The following is a 19,538-nucleotide window of genomic DNA, read 5'->3' on the forward strand; positions in this document are numbered from 1 at the left end:
TCTGAGCCAGAGCAGGCTGGGCTGCATCGTGTACCTGGCAGCCCCCTGATCCCCAGGCTTGGGAGGCTGTCACTTGTCCCAGGGCTCCCCCAGTGTCCCAGAGAGCTGGGGACGCCACCGACAGCCTGGGGGAATGAAGCTGCTTTCCTGACCAAGCCCAGCCCACCCTGGACACTTCCTCCTCACCTCTCACTGCCCCCTGCCTAGCCCCTGTGGGCCCAACCCTTGCCACTCTGGGCACCAAGTAAAGCCTGATTTATTCTTTATTGGTGCCTGTGCAACCCCTGAAAGGCACTAGGTCAACCCCCATTCATTCCTATGGGAGGATGACCTGGTGTCTGATGGAAAATTTTCTATGTCTTCCTGCTACCCAGAGGGGCTGTGAGGACTGCCCAGGCCCCGAGTGATGGAGCCACACAAGGACATGGGCTGGCAGCATTGGAGCCTGGACTGTGAGCTGCCCGTGGGGCTGGGCACAGCTCTGTGCCACGTGCAAGGAGCGTAGGGCCGGGTGCGCCTTGGCTTGGCAGCTGGGCTGAGACTCACGATTGCTGGGGGATTTTCTCAGCGCTGCATGTGCCTAGCCTGGCTCGCGGCAGCTCCATGGGCATGGGGCTATGTCCATCCACCATGCCGTGGCCTCTGCAAGCTGCCGGATAACAGACATATGCAGATAACAGGGTTGGGATTTGAGGTGGGACAAATGGCTCCAGCATCCTGCACAGACTGCCCCTCTCCAACCCTTTCCCCCGCTGCTCCAAGGGGCCAGCCTGGCTCTCCAGGACCCCAGCTGGTGGCCTTTCGGCTCTGCAGGGGCTGGGATTTGGAGCCTGCCTCAGACAAGAGCATGAGGCAGAGCCAAGGAAGGAGACACAGGGATGGTTATTTTCCCATGGGCTCTGGGTCCTCTTGTCCCCAGCAGCTCTGGGTTTCTAGCGGGGTCCAGTGACAGTGAGATGCTCCCAGCTCCCCACTGGCTCTGGGTGGGGAAATGGGCATCACCTGGCACCCAGCACGAAGTCCCATTGCCACCTGGGCACTGCTGGGGCGTGAAATCCAGACATGTACAGGGAAGCCACGAATCAGATCCTAACACCGAGGATCCTGCCAGCACAGGGAAGGCCCTGTGGCTCTGCCCAGCCCTGAGATGCCGCTGGCTCAGGGGTGGGATTCTGGGGACGCGGAGGCAGGCAGGGGACAGCAGAGCTGCCTCAGCCGTCACTCCTTGCCTCTCATTTGGAGCTGGGCACAGCCACCTCAAGGCAGCGCACGCGTGTCCTGGACTCTGGCGTCCTTGCCCCGGGCTAGATGCTGTCCCTGTCACTCCGAGGGCACAGCCTGGATTGGACGTGTCCCCAGGGGAGTCTCTGTGCTGGACCCCAGTGCTGCGGGGCTCAGCCCTGAATCCCTGCTGAGGGGACTCCAGGCAGTCTCTGCTTCCCCCACCGGCGAACGGGCCCTGGGGCAGGGGCCTGCTGCTCTTTGGCACTAATACAGCAGTTTTCCAGCTGCCCCAGTGGTGCTTTGGCCCTGATGCAGGGGCTGTGAGGTGCCCCCCCCCCACCCCTTTGTGCTATCAGTGATGCACCAGCTGAGCCCATCCACTCAGACCGGAACAGCGGAGGAGGAGCACTGCATCCAAAGCCCCTAGCCCAGGCGCCAGCCTTTCCTCTCCCCTCTCCAAGCAAGTGCAGGGAGGGTCTGGCCTTCCCCGTATGGGCAGCCAGCCCAGGAGGAGCTGCCAGGCCACTGCAGTGTTTAGGTCAAGATGGCGCGTTCCCTGTTCCGGTAAATCTGCCCAGGGAGGAAACACCTGGGCAGGAACCGGGGCAGGGACCTCCCTGGCATGTGCCATGCTGGGAGCCCAGTGGGGACAGCGCAATGGTCATCAGAGCCCGGACATAGGCTCCCAGTACCACACTCCAGCCTGAGGAATGTCCCCCAGGGCACTGGGAGCTGCTGACATCTCGGCCCCGGCTGGCATCAGCGGGGAAACCAGGGCCTTTGAGCCCCCGGAGCGGGCAGGGGGAGCCTGCGTCTCCATCCGAAGGCCCCAAGCTGAGCCAGCTCCAGTTCCCCTTGCCGGGCTCGTGGCTTCGTGCAGAAAGCCCCGATGATAACGTGGGGCGGCTTCCGGCACTGGGACAGCGCGCCCCAGTCACGGGGCCTGGCAGGGAAATGGCACCGCAGATAAGGCCCAGGAGAGGCAGCGACGGATACAGCTGCTTCCTGGAGCGCCTGTGCCAGCAGCACCGGGATCGGGGCGGGGCAAGACAGCGGGGTCCAGCACCCCTGGGGCAACTCCAGGGGGGCTAGGTCAGGTCAGAGCATTGGGGGCAAAAGGGACCTCCCCTGGCCTGGCACCTCCTGGGAGCTGCTGGGCACTGGCTGCAGGTGCCCATGGCCAAGGTCAAGCAGGCCAGGCTCGAGCAGGCCACCAGGGGGCGGCCCACCCCCACGGACACGGAGGGGGCAGCCAGCAGGGGAGAGGCCAAAGGTGCCCAGACCAGCCCTGCCTGCAGCTGGGATTGGCACATCTCCACTCTGCCTCCCCGGATGCTCAGGACTCCCGGCTGCTGTGCCCATTCCTTTCCACCCCTGCCAGCACGGGCACCACCCAGAGGGCAGCTGGGCTCCCATGTGCCCAGCTCTAGGAGTGATATGGGCAGGGAGGGTCCTGCCCTGCCCAGGGAGGGTGCTGGGCAGCCCCGGGTGAGCGGGGGGAGGACACTGTTCCAGTGCCCTTTGCACCCAGCTCTGCACAGTACCCACCCCCTTTGCAGCCTTTGCAAACATTGACTTTGCAAGAGTCCTGGCGGCACCCGGCTCACCTGGCACCACGATGCTTGCCTAGCCCAACCCAGCACTGATCCCATGCCCTGAGATGAGCCCCACCTGCCCCTGGCTGCAGTGTCCGGTCTCAGGCTTGCACCCTGCAGGCAAGGAGGGTGGGGGCTGGGGGAGTCTGCTCAGCCCAGGTCTCCAACCTGGCACTGACTTCACACCCTGCACTGTGACCCAGCCCACCTCTCCCTGCAAGCCCCCGGTGCCCCCACCCTGGCAGTCAGCCCCCGCACAGAGCCCTGCCTCAATCCCTGAGCTGCTCCTGGATGGAAAAGGTCATGCACAGACTCCACTGCGTGGGTAGCTGGAGCTGCCTTTGCGCCGGGGGCAGGAGATCCCCCTGCTGCCCCTCCCCAGACCCCACTCCTGGGTCCTCTCATATTGCAACAAGGCGCTGAGTCACGGCCATGGTATGGATTACCGAGCTGGCACCAAGCTTGACCAGGCCGACCTGGAGAGCTGGCCATCCGTCTGGCCCTCTACAACCCTAAGCCCTGGCTCTGCCCATCTCCTTGCAGCCGCACGACCTGGCTCTGTCTGTCCATCCGCATAGAGTTGTGCGACCTGGGTCTGCCTGTCCCCATACAGCCCCGTGCCCACCCCAACGTCTGCCTGAGGTTTCTGTCTAGCCCAGGTCCCAGGCCTGCTCCTCATGCCCATCACTCCCATCCTTTGCTGCACTTCTTGCCCCAGTGCCAAAGAGCTGCCCAGGAAGGAGCTTCCCCAGCTGGACTCCCACGGGTGGCAGCACCTGCATTAATGATTATCCAGCTCCTTCGCTCCTGGCTGGCCTGACCAAAGGCCAGGGTGACACAGGGGCTGGCCTGTGCCTTTTTCCCTTCCCCACCATGGAGGGACTAGGGCTTGGGTTGCCTGGACCCTAGGTCGATATCTTGACCCCCTTAACCACCAGGCCAGCTCTGCCCCAGGCAGGGGGGCCCAGGATGGAGCAGGGTCACCCCCGTGCTGGGCTATCTTGAACTGACATGGACGACACAGGGGCAGGGGTTTGTGACTGCCCCAGGCAGACGGGTTTGGCATAGCGTGCCATCAGCCAGGCCTGGGATCGGGGTCTCAGGCCAGCCATGGCTTGCCCAGTGCAGTACCCACCCTCTGCTCTGTTCCAGTGCCCGCTCCTCCCACCCACGGGGATGTCAAATGCCTGGGTTTTTTCCCCTTCTTCCTAGCTCAGCAAAGAGCTCCTGCTCTTCCTCTTCCCACCGGCGGGTGAGTCAGCACAGGGGTCCCTCAGCCGCCTCCACCAAATCTCATGCACTGGTTGTCAGATCCCGGCTAGTGATATGACTCCACGCACCACCCACATACTTGCCGTGGGAGCGGGGGTAGCAGGCAGCTCCAAAGCATGGCACCGAGCAACCCCACACTCAGCTGCCATCCCCTGTCTACATCACACCAGATGCCTGGGGCTGCTCCTGCTGCCCAGCTTGGCTTGGCAGGGCAGGGCCTTTCCTTCTGTATGTGCAGCACCTTGCACAGCGCAGTCCTGCCCTGGACTGGTGCCTCTGGGTACTGCACATGAGGAGGATGAAAGGCGGTTTGCTTTCCCCAGCACTGCTCCTTCCTTAGCCACCAGTGCTGGCAGGTTCCCCTCACCACTGGGGTGGAAACTACCCGGAGACCCAGGAACTAGAGCTGGTCAGTGGAGGGGAGACCAGCTGCAGCTCAGGGGAGAACCCAGGAGCCAGGCGCCATTGCACGGGCAGCAAGACACACGAAGCTGCCACCTCGGGGACCAGCAGGGACCAGCAGCTGGAGCATCTTGGGAGCTGGCCCAGGCAGAAAGGAAGGAAGCCTCCATTCAGCCACTGCCCCAAAGCAGGCGTGAGGCTTGGAGCTGGAGACCTGCCCTGACTCCAGGATGCCTGGCCCTGCTCCTCGGCGTCCTGCTTGTTGGCTCCACCAGCTCCCTGGCTACAGGCCCCGACACACACCCAGGTCCTGCGTTGAGCTGTCCCTGCCGGGAGCCAGGGGCCATGGGCCTGTGGGGTGAGGCCAAATGGGCCCTTCTACTCTGCTCCAAGCACCCAAGGGCTTGAGCCAGGGTTATACACACCCTGCGCCCCATGCCCGGATATCACCCAGCAGGGGGCTTCCCATCCAGACTGGGTCAGGGAGGGGCAAGCCGCCCTCCCCCTCAGGAGGGGCTTCATGCTCACAACCCACAGGGACTCAAGGGGCGGCTCCCCATCCCAAGCAACATGCAGGCTCTCTGCAAACCCAGGTCATGTCACTGCATCACTGAGGGCCCTGACTGGCTTCACGGGGACCCAGGACCTGCTTCCATCCTGGCAGCCGGCAGAGGTGGGTGAAAGGGATCTGCACAAAAGAGGAGGCTGAGGCAGGGGGGTAACACGCGGGGCAGATGCCACTGGGCACAGAACAGCAGGGAGCCCTCGCTGCGTCCTGCCCCGAGGCTCTGCACCCAAAGCACAAGGGCCCGAGCAGGCTGGGAGCCAGGATTACGGGGTACCCCCCAGCTCCAGGAGAGCAGTGGGGTCTGGCATCCGCTCCCTCTGCTTGTGCCAGCCTCCCACCCCCTCCTGCCCCGGGACATGGGCTCCGGGCTCCCCTCGCCACCCTCCACCCAACACCAGGGCTTGGATCCAGCTCCCTATCACAACCCCCCAGGCTGTGCTAGCCGCACCCATGGGAGGTCACAGCTTGTGGCCTCTGTCCCTGGAGTGGGGACCAGCACGTCCTCGGGGAAAATGTATCTCCCAGGCTGCAAGACTGAACCCGGCTGGGGCAACAATCTGGGTGCGGACGGACGCAGCTCCCCGTCGCGACCCCCCAGGCCGTGCCATCCGCACCTGGGGGAAGGTCACAGCTCGTGGCCTCCATCCCTGGAGCGGGGACCAGAGCATCCCCCGGGGAAGGGTGAGCGCCACTGGGGTGGCATGGAGGGGGCAACCCGCGGTCTACCCCCAGGGCACCAATTCCGCCCCCATCCCCATCCCCCTGCCACTGCCCCGGGGGGAGGTCGCAGCTCTGGTCTCCGTCTCTGGGGTGTCCTCGGGGAAACACACCTCCCGGGCGGCAAGACTGGGTGCCAGCCCCCCATCCTGAACCCCCCGCCCCTGGCCCCCGGCTCTGGGGTGGGGACCAGCACGTCCTCGGAGGGAAAAGGCATCTCCCAGCACAGGGGGGCATCTCCCCTGGGGCGGCAAGCGCCCGCCGCTCCCCCCGGCACCGGTTCCGCCCCGGGCGGCACCTCCCGCCGACCCAGGGCAGGAGCCGGCGCTGCCCCGGCCGGGCTCCGGCTGCGCCGCCCGCGGGGCGGGGGCGGGGGCGGGGGCTGGGGCGGGGCGGGCCGGGCCGGGCCGGGCCGGGGGAGGGGGCCTGGCAGCGCCCGAGCAGCCAATCCGCACGGGCGGCTCCCCCGGAGCTCGGAGCCGGGCACCGGGACCGACCGGAGCCGCCGCCGCCGCCGCCGCGCCATGGAGCCCAACAGCCCGCGGAAGATCCAGTTCACCGTCCCGCTGCTGGAGCCGCACCTGGACCCGGAGGCGGCCGAGCAGGTGGGGCCGGGGCCGGGGCCGGGAGGGGGGCGCTGGGGCGGGGGCCGAGCATCCCCGGCCCGGGGGTCGTGGGCGATCTGGGCTGCTGTGCCCCCCCACTCCTGGGCACGGCAAAGGGGGGCAAAGCTGGCACTTGCCCCCCATTTCCCAGCCCGGACTGGGGGGTGGGGGTCACTCAAGGACAGAGCCGGTGCCCCTGCCCTGCTGCCCGGTGCAGGGAGGCTGCAGGCAGGCTCAGCAGGCGGGCAGAGGGGTGGAGGGTTATGCCAAGCGCACGCGACCCTGCCACCGGAGTGCAGCCGGCCACCCCACGCAGGAGCGCGCGGCGGCGGTGGGCTCCCCTCGCCCGCTCCCCGGGGTCCCCGCGGCATGGGCAGGTTGGCACGGAAGGCGAGGGCCAAGCCCGAGGCCGCGGCCTAGCCCGTGGAGCCCAGGGTGTCACGGTCAGGGGGGATCGGACGGGGTGGCCCCGCCAGCAGCCACGTGGCTTCGTTGCAAAACTGCCTGGCGGGACTGGAATAGCAGCGGGGATTGCGTGTCCGGGCAGCGCAGCTGGGGAGCCCTTCTTGGAACCGCTCAGTGAGGGGCTGGGCTCGGGGCAGGGGGCTGGGGGGCAGGAGTGAGGGGCTGGGGGCAGGGGGCTGCCAGTTGGGACTGAGGGGCACTAGCAGGGCTGGGTGGGGTGGGGGCTGCAGGTCAGGAGTGAGGGGCATTGGCAGGGCTGGGGGGGCAGGGGGCTGCGAGTCAGGAGCGATGGGCACCGACAAGGCCGGGAGGGCAGGGGGCTGTAGGTTGGAAGTGAAGGGCTCTGGCAGTGCTGGGGGGTGCAGGGGGCTGCAGGTTGGGAGCGAGGGGCACTGGCAGGGCTGGGTAGGCAAGGAGCTGCGAGGTCAGGAACGAGGGGCACCAGCAGGGCAGGGGGCAGAGAGGCAAGACCGAGGTGTATACCAGACTTGCACTGATCGTGCCCCTGACCCTGTCCCGCAGCAGCAAGATGCAGGGGGTCACCAGTGGCCCGCATGTCCCAGGCACAGGGTTTTACAGCCAGCCCTGGGGCCACCTGCTCTGGGCCAGGGAGAGGGGCGGGAAGGTGACCTGACTGCCGGGAAGGCTCCGAGCCCAGCAGCCGCACAGCGGAAACCAGATGCTGTGACTTCTAAACCAGCTCCCTGGTCGGCCGAGGCCTGACATGCGGCTGAGCTGGAAGGCGCTGGCTCCTGGCAGAGGGCTGGGGGAGCTGACTCTGTCCCCAGCTTCGAGACAGGGGGGTCCCGGGGAGAGGCTTCTCTAGCCCTCATCCCAGCTGCTACATGGAAGGGCTGGAGACATCTTTCTGGGACCTCTCCCCTGGATCCCATCACACCATCCGTGCCTGGCAGCCAGGTCCTTGCAGCAGCTCAAGGAGGGCTGGCGTGGGGGGCTGGTGAGAACTGCCCTCCCCCCCATCCTCCTTCTTCGACACCTCCCGGCTGAGCAACGAGCAGGCGCTTCTGCTTCACACTCCTCCACAACGTCTGGGCACTTGGGCCTTCCGGCAAGGGGCGGGGGACACCCAGGGTAGAACTGGGGCCTGGGCTTTCTCTCCAGCTCGCCGAAGGCTGTGAAGCGGGTCCACTCTTCCTGGCTGGCTGCTGCCTCATGGGGTGACTATGGACAAGTTCTGTGCCTCAGTTTCCCTGCCTGTTGATGGGGTTCAGTGACCCTTCCCAGGCCGGTGGGAAGGTCTCTTACTGTCTGGAAGGGGCTACGGACCGGGTGTCCAGAAGGGCCGAGCACCCCAAGGAGAGCAGGGATGGCTCCCACCTACCCCTGGCAGAGAGGGGTGGCAGCCTGCCTGAGTCTGCCCCCAGCCTGAAACAAATGGCTGGTTTCTGGGCGCTGTTGAGTCTGGAGCCTAATGATGCTGGTTTGCTTGGGAGCAGCAATCCCCATTTCCCTGCTGCTCCTTGCAACCAAAAGCCAGCCCAGCCCAGCGCCTGCTCGAGCTGCTGCTGCTGCAGCCTTCTCGGGACCCTCCCATGACCCTGAGCCACCGAAGCCAGGAAGCTCTTCCCCGTATCCAACCTCAGATTCCGGGAGCGCAGTCCAGGGAATCGCACGTCACTCCTTGTCCTGTCCCCGGTGTCCACTTGCAAGGGGCAGCTGTAAAATTAGCTCTGGGTTGCATCTTGGCCTGAATTCAGAGCAGCACAAGGGGCTAGGGCAGGAACTCCCGGGCCCCAGGCGGGGCATGCAGCCTGGCTTAGTGCCCAGAGGGCGGTGAGGGGGTCAAGGAACAGAATGGGAGGCTCATGGCTGGGTGAATAGCGGGGGCAGCTTGCGTGGGTCCCCTCTCATGGGGCTCATGGGCAGCTGGAGACCTTCTCGCTGCCACTGGAGACAGCCAGGGGGGAATTTAGTCTGTGCCTTAGCTTGATGCAGAAGGAGCCTGGATGCCACAGGAATGGGCAGCGGGGAGCCTGACCACGGTACCACACTCTGCTGGGGCCCTGGCTCCACGTCATGGATGTGCCAAGTTGCCTCTTCCACGGGCACCGGGCCCTGGCCCCATGCCTGGCTCTTCCCCCTTGGAGCGAGGGAGCCGCCTGCGGTGTGCAGAGGCTCCGCGGGGCCCTGCCAGCAGCCGTCAGTGATCAGATGCTCCCACATCCTGACATGCCGCCAGCATTGGCGCCCGCCCGGGTCGGTGCTGCGATGTGCAACAAAGGAGCGGCTTCCCTCCCTGCTCCGTATCATGCAGGGCACGGGGCTGGGGGGGGCGACTCGGGCATCTCTGGCTCTGATACCTGCCACCCTGCAAGGGGGGGCTGGGGCCCTGAGCCGGCCAGTGTGCATCTTGCCTGGGTCCACGATTGGGCGTGCAGCCTAGACCTGCCCTGACGCAACTCGCAGAGGGGCCGGGTGGTACTGGAGGCCTTGAGGTGGAATCCAGCTGAGATCCATTGCAGCTCGGTTCATGCAGGATCAGCCCGGTGGGATTCTCCCCTCTGGAGCAGACACAGGGACCTGGCAGGTCTCTGACCCCAGCCCATTACCACTGCCGTGTTCCTATATTCGGCATGGCCGTGCCCAGTCCAAACCAGTGGCCTCCAGTTAAAACACTGGTGCTACTCCAGCTCCCATGAGCTTCCCAGGTGAAGGGGCAGAGGTGGGCTGGTATTGTGCACCCCCATGCTTGGGTTTGGCTTGTTCTGCACCAGCCACTGCCCGGGACCCCTGGCTGTCCAGAGCCGGTTGCAACTCCGGCTTCCTGCAGCCCCAGGGCTCTCGGGAGCTTGCTCCTCTGCCCCTGGGCTCCCCTGATGCGTTGGATGGGTATGGCAGGCACCTCTGAGCAGACTCTGGGCACGGGGACCAGGCAGCTCAGGGCAGCTGGAGACCCGCGGCCATCGCCTACCCCCAGTACCCGCCTGCTGGCATCACTGTTGTCACAGGTCTCATGCCAGGCTGAGCCCTGCGTGCCCTGCTGTGGAGGGGCCAGCGAAATGGTCCCATGGGTCGACACATCTATTTGCTGCGTCTGGGGAAGGACGTCCAAAAGTCTCCGGAGAAGCACTGAGCAGGCTGCTGGACTGAGTCTCTGCCCACTTGGTGTCTGCCAGGGGCAGCAGTGTCCAGCCCAGCCACCCTTCCTGCTGCTGCTCTTCTTGCCTAGGGTGCCCCAGCTCCTACAGTCCTGCCGGCAGCGGTGCTGGGTGACTGCAGGGATCGGCCTGACCCAAGGCCCGGGGCTGCCCTGTGTCGCCCACCTGGGCTTAACCTCCACTCGGGGGCGGTGGCTCTGGGCATCAGCTGCTGTTCCCATCTGCCACCTGGTTCCCATGCATCCCAGTCCCAGAGCAGGGGCAGCTCTGGGCTTGGGAGCATGGCAGGTCACACTTCAGCTCTGTGTGCCCCGGCTGCCATGGTGTAGACAGGGCTCCGCCACTGGTACACTTGAGAGGCAGCAGTGGCTGCGCCATGAACGGGTAGCTCTGTGTTGCCGTGGGTTCAGGTATCTCCCAGCCTCTAGCCCTAGAAGATGGCACTGCCAGGGGCACCTGCCGTGGCCTGCACGTGGGCTCACATGGTCCACTCTAGCGGGAGGGGGCATGTAGTCTTGGCACACAGAGCCCCCCCTGCCCCACACACATTGGCAGGGGCCCACACACTCACCAGCCCGCACACCCACGTGTGCTCCCAGCTCCCCCCGCAAGCAATTCTCAATCGATGGCGGAGATTGATCTAATAATAGCCGAGGAAGGAAAGCAGCAGCTTCCAGTGCCAAGCGTGGTGGGGGGAGGAGAGGGGCAGCTACTCCGGCTGTGCCTGGAGCCATGGCAGATTTAGATCAGCTTGGGCAGTGGGATAAGCTGCCCGGTGGCTCTAGCGCCCTGGGAGGTCTGAGCAGGGCCTGGCGGAGGTGTTGGGAGGTCAGGCCAGGCTGGGTTGGATCGGGCACCCTCCATCTGATGTGTGATGGGGGAAGACCGGGACCAGATTCCTGGGTCCTCTGCCTATCTCTCCGTGCCTCAGTGCGCCCATGGAGACAGACTCCAGCCCAGCTCCTGAGGGCAGTCACTGTTGTCGGTCAGTGAAGACCCTGGGAGGGAGGGTGGCAGACATGGGGGGCTGGCATGGGGTGGGTACGGCACGCTCTGTATGGTAGAGTAGAAGTGGAGGGAGGGCAGGGGGTTTCTCTCCCCCTGGACCTGGTTCAACCCCCGCTGGGGGGACCCGGGACCCAGGCTGGATGGAGAGCTCTGTCACGTCCCTCCAGCCAGGGCGGGGGCAGAGAGGCAGGACTGTCGCCAGCCTGAGGGGCTGGTGCCCACGCTCTGAGTGTGGGTCCTCAGCCCGTGCCCTTGCCCAGCCCAGGGCAGAGGCCGTGGATGAAGCTGCACCTGAGCCCGGTTTGGCTGTCCAGAGTGGCAAGGCCTGGGACTTAACCCATGATGGGGTGTGGCTGCGCCTTGTGTGGATGCAGCCGTAGGGGTGGGGGCATTTTGAGCCTGGCCCGTGTCCCCCCAGACAGTGCGTCACGTCCCCCTGCTCCTCCCCAAACTGAGATGCCGCCGGCTGCACTTGGGCTGCCCCCCGTCTCTCTCGCGGTGGGCACGGCACCTCCTGCAGGGGCCTGGGCTGGGGCAGGAGGGCAGCAGGAGACCGGCAGAGCTCAAAGCCCATCTCCATCTCTCCTGCTGGCCCACACTGCTGCCATCAGGCCCCTGGGGCACCCCAGGACCCCCACGGTCCTGGCCTTTGCTTGGGCATTGCCACGAAGACTGATGAGCAGATGAGGCATGGACATGGGCTCCGGGGCTGTGGACCGAGGCCTTCTGGGCACTGTTTGGGGAGGGGGCTGCATGTCTCTTACCCCCCAAGCCCCCCGAGCCTTCATCTGGGCGCAGCGCTGCCAGAGCTGCTTGGTCACGCGGGAGATTTTTGTACCTTTTTAATCTCCGTTTAAAATTCAGATGCCGTGTTTCCTTGGCAACGAGGCTGCCGAGGAGAAAGGCAGGAGCCAGCCTCCCGCCCTGGGCTGGGGGAGTAGGGAAGGGGCTTTCATGACGGTGACCCCGTGTTTCCCTGCCTGGCCTCCGACTGCGCTCCGGCCACGCCGAAAGATGCTAATGGCATCTTGTTAGCAGTTCGTTACGGGGTCGGAGCCCCCCGTGTCAGCCCCAGCCCTGGAGATACATCCGATGGGGACAGGGAAGCCAAAGGGGGCTTTATTTGGAAGACCCCGACCCTCTCTCCCCCCTGCAAGAGACCATCCTCAGGCCTGCTCTAGCAGGGGGTGCTCTGGTTCGGATACCCTGAGTCAGCCGTGGAGGTGCCAGCCCCAGAAAGGTGGGTTCACGCTGTGACCATGGCAGGATCCCAGCCACTGAGACCATGGTCAGGCTGGGCTGTGCCCAACTCCTGCCACCGGCCTGACCCCAAAAGCCCAGCCTGGGCTCTGTGGCTGTGTGCGGAGATCAGCGAGGGTCCGTGCCACCTGGCTGAGACCCCAGGGGTCGAGCCCCCGCAGCACCGGCCTTAGCAGGGCTGTGGATGTTTGCAATGCCGTGGGCTCAGTGCTGTGGCCAGGGTTATTCCCACTGCCCAGGAAGGAGCCCGAGGCATTGGCTGGGTGGAGAGAGGTGGCACAGGGGTGAATGTGAGGCTGAGGGCTGGGCTGGGAGTCAGGACAAATGGGTTCTGGGCCTTGTTGGGAGTGACCGTCGGGCTGGCGGTGCCCAGTTCTGGAGTCTGGGGGTGCTGGGCCAGGTGGTACCCAGCTCGTGCCCTGGATGGAGCCACAGGAGAACAAAACTTCCTAGCAGGCCTCTGTATCCACCTGCCCCCGCTTTCCCTGCCAGCCCCGGCCCTGCAGAGACAGAAGGACGGGCCCGTACGACGTCTCCTGCATTGATCGTGCTCTTGGAGCTAGAAACCGCAGCGCGCTGCCGGCAGCCACGCTGGGGCCAATCGATGGGGCAAGACTCGGCCTCTGTCCTGCCCGGCCAGTCCCAAGGCCACGGACACGTGTGTCCATGCACGTCTGCACCCCCCATCCCACAGTGCCCTGCAGGGCTGGGCATCCAGGGCACCCACTGTCACAGGCCCGGAGAGAAGCAGAAAAAAGCCCCGCTCTGGGGCACAGGGAACAGGGCCTGGGGCAGCCAGACCCAAACACCCTGCCCAGGTCCGGGAGCTCCCCATTTGGCCCCACCGCTGCATCCTGCCAGCTCCTTAGCCTGGCCAGCTTCTGCGTCACCTAACAGGCTCCGTGTCCTTTCTCCCCAGATCCGGAGGCGCCGGCCAACACCCGCTACCCTGGTTCTGAGCAGCGACCAGTCCTCCCCAGGTGAGTGCCAGGCTCTGCCACCAAGTAGGGGGTCACATACCTGAACCACCCCCCCCGCAGGACTGCCTTGTGCACGACCGGGCCAGAGCCAGGGGTGGTGGCTTGCATGATATGTGCAGCACAGTACACGGGACAGATCCATGTGAGCATCCGTGCCTAGTGGATAAAGGTCTGTTATAAAGCCCTGGGATGCAGCGTGGTTCCAGGCCATGGGACCAGGGCACCTTGCACCACCTGGCTCTCGCCCCGCATGTCAGCCTCAGCCCTGGTGGAGTGCAGCTCCTGGACCCGTGCCAGTGCAGCCAGGGCTTCGGCCCCTTCCCCCTTGCCCTTGCCTGCCTGTCTCTCCAAGAAGCAGCTGCAGCTGCTGTCCCGCGCGGCTCGTCCCGGGCAGGCAGCCAGCACCTCTGATCCGCGCCTCCCTGGAACGCAGCACCCCCCACCCTGCACCTGTCTGTCCGTCCATCCTGGGAGATGCCAAGGTGACGGCCGGCCCCCCCACCGGCACGATGCACAAGAAGCTGGGCTGGGCCGTGACATTTGAGAGCACGGCAACAGCCCCGGGGCTCGAGGCCTTCGCAGGCGGTAGGGGGTGGGGGTGCCATGCAGCCAGCTGCTGCCAGGTCCTGCTGTCTTCTCTGCCTCCCCTTTCCCTTCCTCCTTCCTCTTCTCCACTGTCTCAGCCATGCCAGGCTTGCCAGGCTCGGGGGGCATCTCCTGGGGACAGCACCAGATGGCCGTGGGCTTGCAGAGTGGTCAGTCATGGGCCAGCCAAATGCAGCTGCGGGGGGTCTGACTGCCCTGCCAGGGTTGGGAGCAGCCTTGGGGCCCAGCTGTAGGACCTGGGCCACCCCAGGGACCTACGGCATCAGCCACAGCGGGCACTGGTCATGGTCTAGCTGGGTTCGGGGCAGTGGGCTGCCAAAGTCATGACACTGGCCACTGGCCAGGGCTTCCCTGAAGCTTGCACTGGCAGCTTCAGCCCCATGAACGAGCTCTCAGCTGTGCCCAGAGAGAGCCAGCCCTGCTGCGCTTCCAGGAAGAACCCATCCGTCATGAATGCGGACACCAAGTGCCAGTCCCGGTGCCCAAGGACACAGGCTAGGCCGACCCTGCTGCTTGCAACAGCTTCCCCAAGCACCGGTGATGACCAGCTCCAGCACTGGGCACCACTCGGCCAAGAAGGCAGCTTTGGCAAGGCACAGGGGACCATGCCATCCAGAGCCGGACAGGACACGTTGTCATATGGCTGCACTTCCTGTCCCATTGCCACACGGCTGCAATTGCCCCCTGCCTGGGGATGGCTCAGATTCTGCTGAATCTGCTTTTTGGACAGCAAAGCCAAATGCTCCAGATGTGCCGCAACATGCCTACCCGGTGTGGGCCCTGGGCACAGGCAGCTCAGGGCCTCTGTGGTCCCAGTAATGAGCCGGTTTCCCCCTCCTGTGCCCTCCCAAGGACGCCAACACAGCAGGTGCAGGCACTCAGGACTGAGCCTGTGGCCCTTCCCCCTGTGCCGTGCAGCGCCCTGGGCCCACACAGGCCTCCCGCTGCTGACGGATGCGTGGTGACAGGCCGAGCGCCGCGGCCGCCTTGCAGCTCCCACAGCATCAAATATGGATGAGCTGGCATGGCAGAGCTGGCTGGGGCTGGTGGGGGGGAGGTGGGGAAGACGTCAGCCAGCTGGATGAGGCCCTAGCTCTCATTTCTGGGTCTAGCTGGGTCCCGATTCCCCGCTCCCTGGAGCCAGCTGAGCTCCGGCTGGGGGAGGCTTTGCCCCTGCAACCACAACCCACTCCGCTGCAGCCACAACCCCTTCCCACGTGCACAGTGGTGCCTTGAACATCATCGCTGCCTGGGGCTGCCCAGGGGCACGAGCCCCATGCAAGCCCTGTCGACGGGGCTCAGCCCTCTCCACAGGATGGGGTGCCTCTAGATGGACACCTCATGGAGGAGCTCTGCACCCCAGGGCTGGGCAGTTTCCTCCGCGGGCATGAGAGCAGAGCTCAGGCGCAGGGACAGGGCCTGGGCTCTGCATCTGCCCCAGGGCCAGGGCTGAGTAGGGGACCACAAGCTGGGCTCCCCCTCGGGCTGGGGCTTCCCGGCTTGGCCTTTCCCCTCTCCCCGGTGTCCCAGCCCTGGGTTCACAGCCTGTGGCAGTGCAGGGGGCCAGGCCTCTGCTGCTCTCCTCTCCCAGGGTCCAGCAGCCCTGGCAGCATCTGGGGTCCAGAGGCTCCATCAGGACCCTTCTCAGGCCCATCCTCTGGGAGGGAGGGATGGAGCCCAGTGGTCAAGGGCATGCTGGTTGCCACAGCAACACTTTGTTTTGGTTCCTAGGCAACCAAGATGCAGCAGGTCAGGTCCCCGAGGCTGCTGGGAAGCGTGGTTTCAAATGCGGGGGGGTTGTCATGGCAGTGACATCCCAGCTTGGTCCCAGGGGTGCGGAGAAGCAGAAGTCCCCTCTGACTTCCCCCCTAAATGCAAGGTTCTCCACCTTGGGAAGAAAAACCCGCAGCATCCTTATAGGCTCGGCAGTGCTATGTTGGCCAACACTATGCAAGAAAGAGACTTGGGGGTCATCATTGACCACAAGATGAACATGAGCCTGCAATGCGATGCGGCGGCTAGTAAAGCGACCAAAACGCTGGCTTGCATCCATAGATGCTTCTCAAGCAAATCCCGGGACGTCATTCTCCCCTTGTACTCGGCCTTAGTGAGGCCGCAGCTGGAGTACTGCGTCCAGTTTTGGGCTCCACAATTCAAAAAGGATGTGGAGAAGCTTGAGAGAGTCCAGAGAAGAGCCACGCGCATGATCAGAGGTCAGGGAAGCAGACCCTACGATGACAGGCTGAGAGCCCTGGGGCTCTTTAGCCTGGAAAAGCGCAGGCTCAGGGGTGATCTGATGGCCACCTACAAGTTTATCAGGGGTGACCACCAGTATCTGGGGGCAAGTTTGTTCACCAGAGCGCCCCAAGGGATGACGACTAGGTCGAATGGTCATAAACTACTACAAGACCGTTTCAGGCTGGACATAAGGAAGAATTTCTTTCCTGTCCGAGCCCCCAAGGTCTGGAACAGCCTGCCACCAGAGGTGGTTCAAGCGCCCACATTGAACACCTTCAAGAGCAAACTGGATGCTCATCTTGCTGGGATCCTATGAACCCGGCTGACTTCCTGCCCTTTGGGCAGGGGGCTGGACTCGATGATCTTCCGAGGTCCCTTCCAGCCCTAATGTCTATGAAATCTATGCCTTACCCTGCCAGGAAGGGTGGGAGGTGAAAGCCCCTGAGAACTGGGACAGAGAGCACTGGAGCAGGGCGCTGCCCCTGGGTGCTGGGAGACCCCTGCCAGCATTGCTGTGGCAACAAGATTGGGGGCAGGATGTGGTGGTAGGTAGGTCCGGGAAGACCCCACCGTGGCAGCTACCCTATTAACCTGTTGCTCCTTCTCTCCCCCCACCTGTCTCCATGCTAACCCCACAGAGGTGGATGAAGACCGGGTCCCCAACCCCCTGCTGAAGGTAGGCACCTCCCTGCCCCCTGCAAGGCCTGGGCACCCCACTGGCAGGAGAGTGCTGGGTGCCTGGGTCAGCCTGGCATGAGCCCTGGGGCCGGGGTGGGGGGTTTCCAGCACTGTCCAGCAGTGTGCACACGCATGTGCATGCACAGGCATGCAAAGAAAGAAGCATGCGGGTGTTGGGATGAGAGGTTGTGCCCATTGGGGGCGGGAGGGGGGGAAGGGGTGTATGGGTGCTGGTAGACTCTGTTTCTGGGGAGGGGTGAGGCTAGGAGTGAGTGCCATGGTGCCCAGAGCGTGGCCCCGTGTCCTCAGCTTGGCCGCTGGGCCATGCGATCCTTGTGCCAGCCGTGACAGAGCTGTGCCCCCCAGCCCAGAGGTGCCAGCAGGTCCCAGCACAGCCAAGCCCCCAGCTCCATGGTGTGGGCTTTGTGCCCCCCACCCCCGGCACTCGGTGACTCACCTCTCCTTCCTTTCCAGTCGGGCACGTCCATGTCTCCGCGGCAGAGGAAGAAGGTCTCGCGCACCACTCCTACCATGAAAGGTACTGTTCCTGCCGTGGCAGCGCGGCGCACCATGACCCTGTCCCACGCTGGCACCTCTGGGACACGCTCTGGCCTTCTCGCCCCCTTCTCAGGCTCAGCCCGTGCCCCCGGCTCCTCCTGACTCCGTTCTACTCCCGCTCGGGCTGGGCTTACCTCGGCGGGCACAGCCCCCGTCCTGGAGGGGTGGTTTGCCAGCGGGGGACCTGGGAAGGATCGGAGCTGATACAGCCAGGCGCAACGTGCATGCACAGCCCCGAGCGCATTGGCCGCCCCTCTGCATTGCCAGGGCCGTGGTGGGTCCTTGGGAGGGGCAGACGGGGCCCTGCCCTGCTGCGCTCGGAGCTATACGAGCATGCTGCTCCTGGCCCTTCCCTCCCTGCCATCCAGTCTTTCTGACTCCTGCCATGGGGTCCCTGCCACTGTGGTTGCCCCCTTGCACCTCGGTGCCCAGCACATAGCCTGGGGATGTGGGCACCCCCTAGAGATCCTTCCCCTGATCCTTGGCCCTGCAGGAGACGGGTCTGACTGCACCCACATGCCTGGACTTGGGGCTTCCTGGTCCTTCCCGGCTGCAGCAGCAAGAGCCACTAAGGGGCTTGGGAAGAAGGATGGTGCTGAGAGCCAGGACTGAAGCCTTGTGGGGGCCTGGCGCAGGCTTGGCCAGGGGTCTTAAAAGGAAGCCGTAGCCTAAATATTTGGCTGTGAGATGCTGCAGCTGCCAAGAGCCTGTTTGCGACTTGCCACGGGTCCCCTCCCTGCATTCAGGGCTGGGTGGTGGCTGTGGAGCCATGGGCCATGACGCCCTGGCAGCCATCCCGTGGCTCCAGGTGAGGCAGCACCTAATGCCTGGGCCTGCAGTAATATAACAGGCACGGGGTTGGGGGGGTCTAGCTGCCCCCACTCTGCCCCTTGCCATCAGCTCTCACCAGCCATGGGGGCAGAGCCCTGCTTTGGGGGGTCCCGGGGGCAAGAGGGGCAGAGGGGTGCACTGGGATGGCTCTGGCTGGTGGGGTTTGAGCTGGGGGATAGTGTGGGTGGCCCAGGGGGGCAGGAGCACCCCCTTTAGGCTGCCCCTGGCACCCGTCTCCCTTGCAGAGCTGCAGATGATGGTGGAGCATCACCTATGCAAGCAGCAGCAGGAGGAGGAAGAGGAGCTGGGCACCAAGAACCAGGAGCAGCCCAGCCCGGCCTGCTGCCCACAGGGTGACACAGACCACAGCCACAGCCCCGGGGGCACCTGCCCCCTGGCCCCAGGCCTGGCCCGGCTGGGAGCCCAGGGGGGAGGCCCGGCGGCACCGGAGGGCAGTGAGTAAAGTGCAGGGTACGGGGCAACTTAGGCGCCAGGGCAGGGGGCACGAGCCCCAAGCACCAGGGCATGTCCTTCAGGGCGGCCACACATCTCCGGTCACCCCCAGGCTGCAGAACCAGGGGGCTCTGGGACCCTGGGGGGGCACTGGCCTTGCTGGGCATGGCAGAGGGGAGCCTGAGGGCACTCTGTTGTGTCCCCGATGGGGGCAGGGGGGGAGTTGGCCCCTGCACAGTGCTAAGCTCATACTCCTGCCCGGCCGGTTTTGCAGAGAAGCTGTCAGACGCAGCCGGGGCCAGGAGCCAGGCCACGACCAGGCAGGACCAGGCCACGGAGACACCAGGCTCACCCGCCCCGTTGACGGGCTCCACAGGCCAGAAGGTGCCGACGGCCGAGTAGGTACGAGTTTGGGGGGGTCCTTGAAGGTCTAGGTGCAGAAGCTGGGGAGTCCTGGAGAGCAGAGAGTGGATGAGGGTGCCTGGGAGGGGCAGACGGATCCGGGGGTGCCCTGATGGGGTGGGCAGAGGTACCCTGGATCTGGGGGGGGGGGGGGGGGGGGGGGGTCCTGCCCCACAGCACTGACTGCGTGCTCTCTCTGCAGGTGCCGGATGGGGCGGGATGGCCCCGGTGGTGCTTTCCCGAGCTCCCGTCGCCACCTGCATGGCCATGACCTTCGCCTGCCGCTGAGCCGCGGGGCAGCTGCACGGACGCCCCCTGTGGCCCTCCCTTCCATGCTGGGGGCTGCTGTCCCGCTCACAGCACTTGGGCCGGGCGGGGGGCACTGGCTAGGCCGGGCTGGAGCCCATGGGATCTGTATTAAAGGGATCTTCTTCTCAGGCCGCGCTGCTCCTTACCCCGGCCCGCCAGCCGCGGAGCCTCGTCTACACCAGGGCAGGCAGGGCTGAGCTGCCGGCACCATGATGCTGCTGGGGGGCTCTGATGGGCGTAATGCTCCC

The 19,538-nt window shown here is 65.2% G+C and overlaps 1 protein-coding gene across 1 annotated transcript; it reads left to right on the forward strand.

The window, feature by feature from the left end:
- Positions 1 to 6,193: 6,193 nt before the first annotated feature.
- On the forward strand, positions 6,194 to 19,418 carry PPP1R1A (protein phosphatase 1 regulatory inhibitor subunit 1A). The gene is made up of 7 exons (XM_059717919.1): positions 6,194 to 6,383; positions 13,155 to 13,215; positions 16,698 to 16,735; positions 17,212 to 17,275; positions 18,372 to 18,581; positions 18,854 to 18,981; positions 19,184 to 19,418. The coding sequence occupies exons 1-6, from the start codon at positions 6,303 to 6,305 to the stop codon at positions 18,979 to 18,981; spliced, it is 582 nt and encodes a 193-aa protein (XP_059573902.1). The 5' UTR covers positions 6,194 to 6,302; the 3' UTR covers positions 19,184 to 19,418.
- Positions 19,419 to 19,538: the final 120 nt, after the last annotated feature.

The sequence above is a fragment of the Alligator mississippiensis genome, chromosome 15, assembly GCF_030867095.1.
Source record: "Alligator mississippiensis isolate rAllMis1 chromosome 15, rAllMis1, whole genome shotgun sequence".
Lineage (NCBI taxonomy): Eukaryota > Metazoa > Chordata > Crocodylia > Alligatoridae > Alligator > Alligator mississippiensis.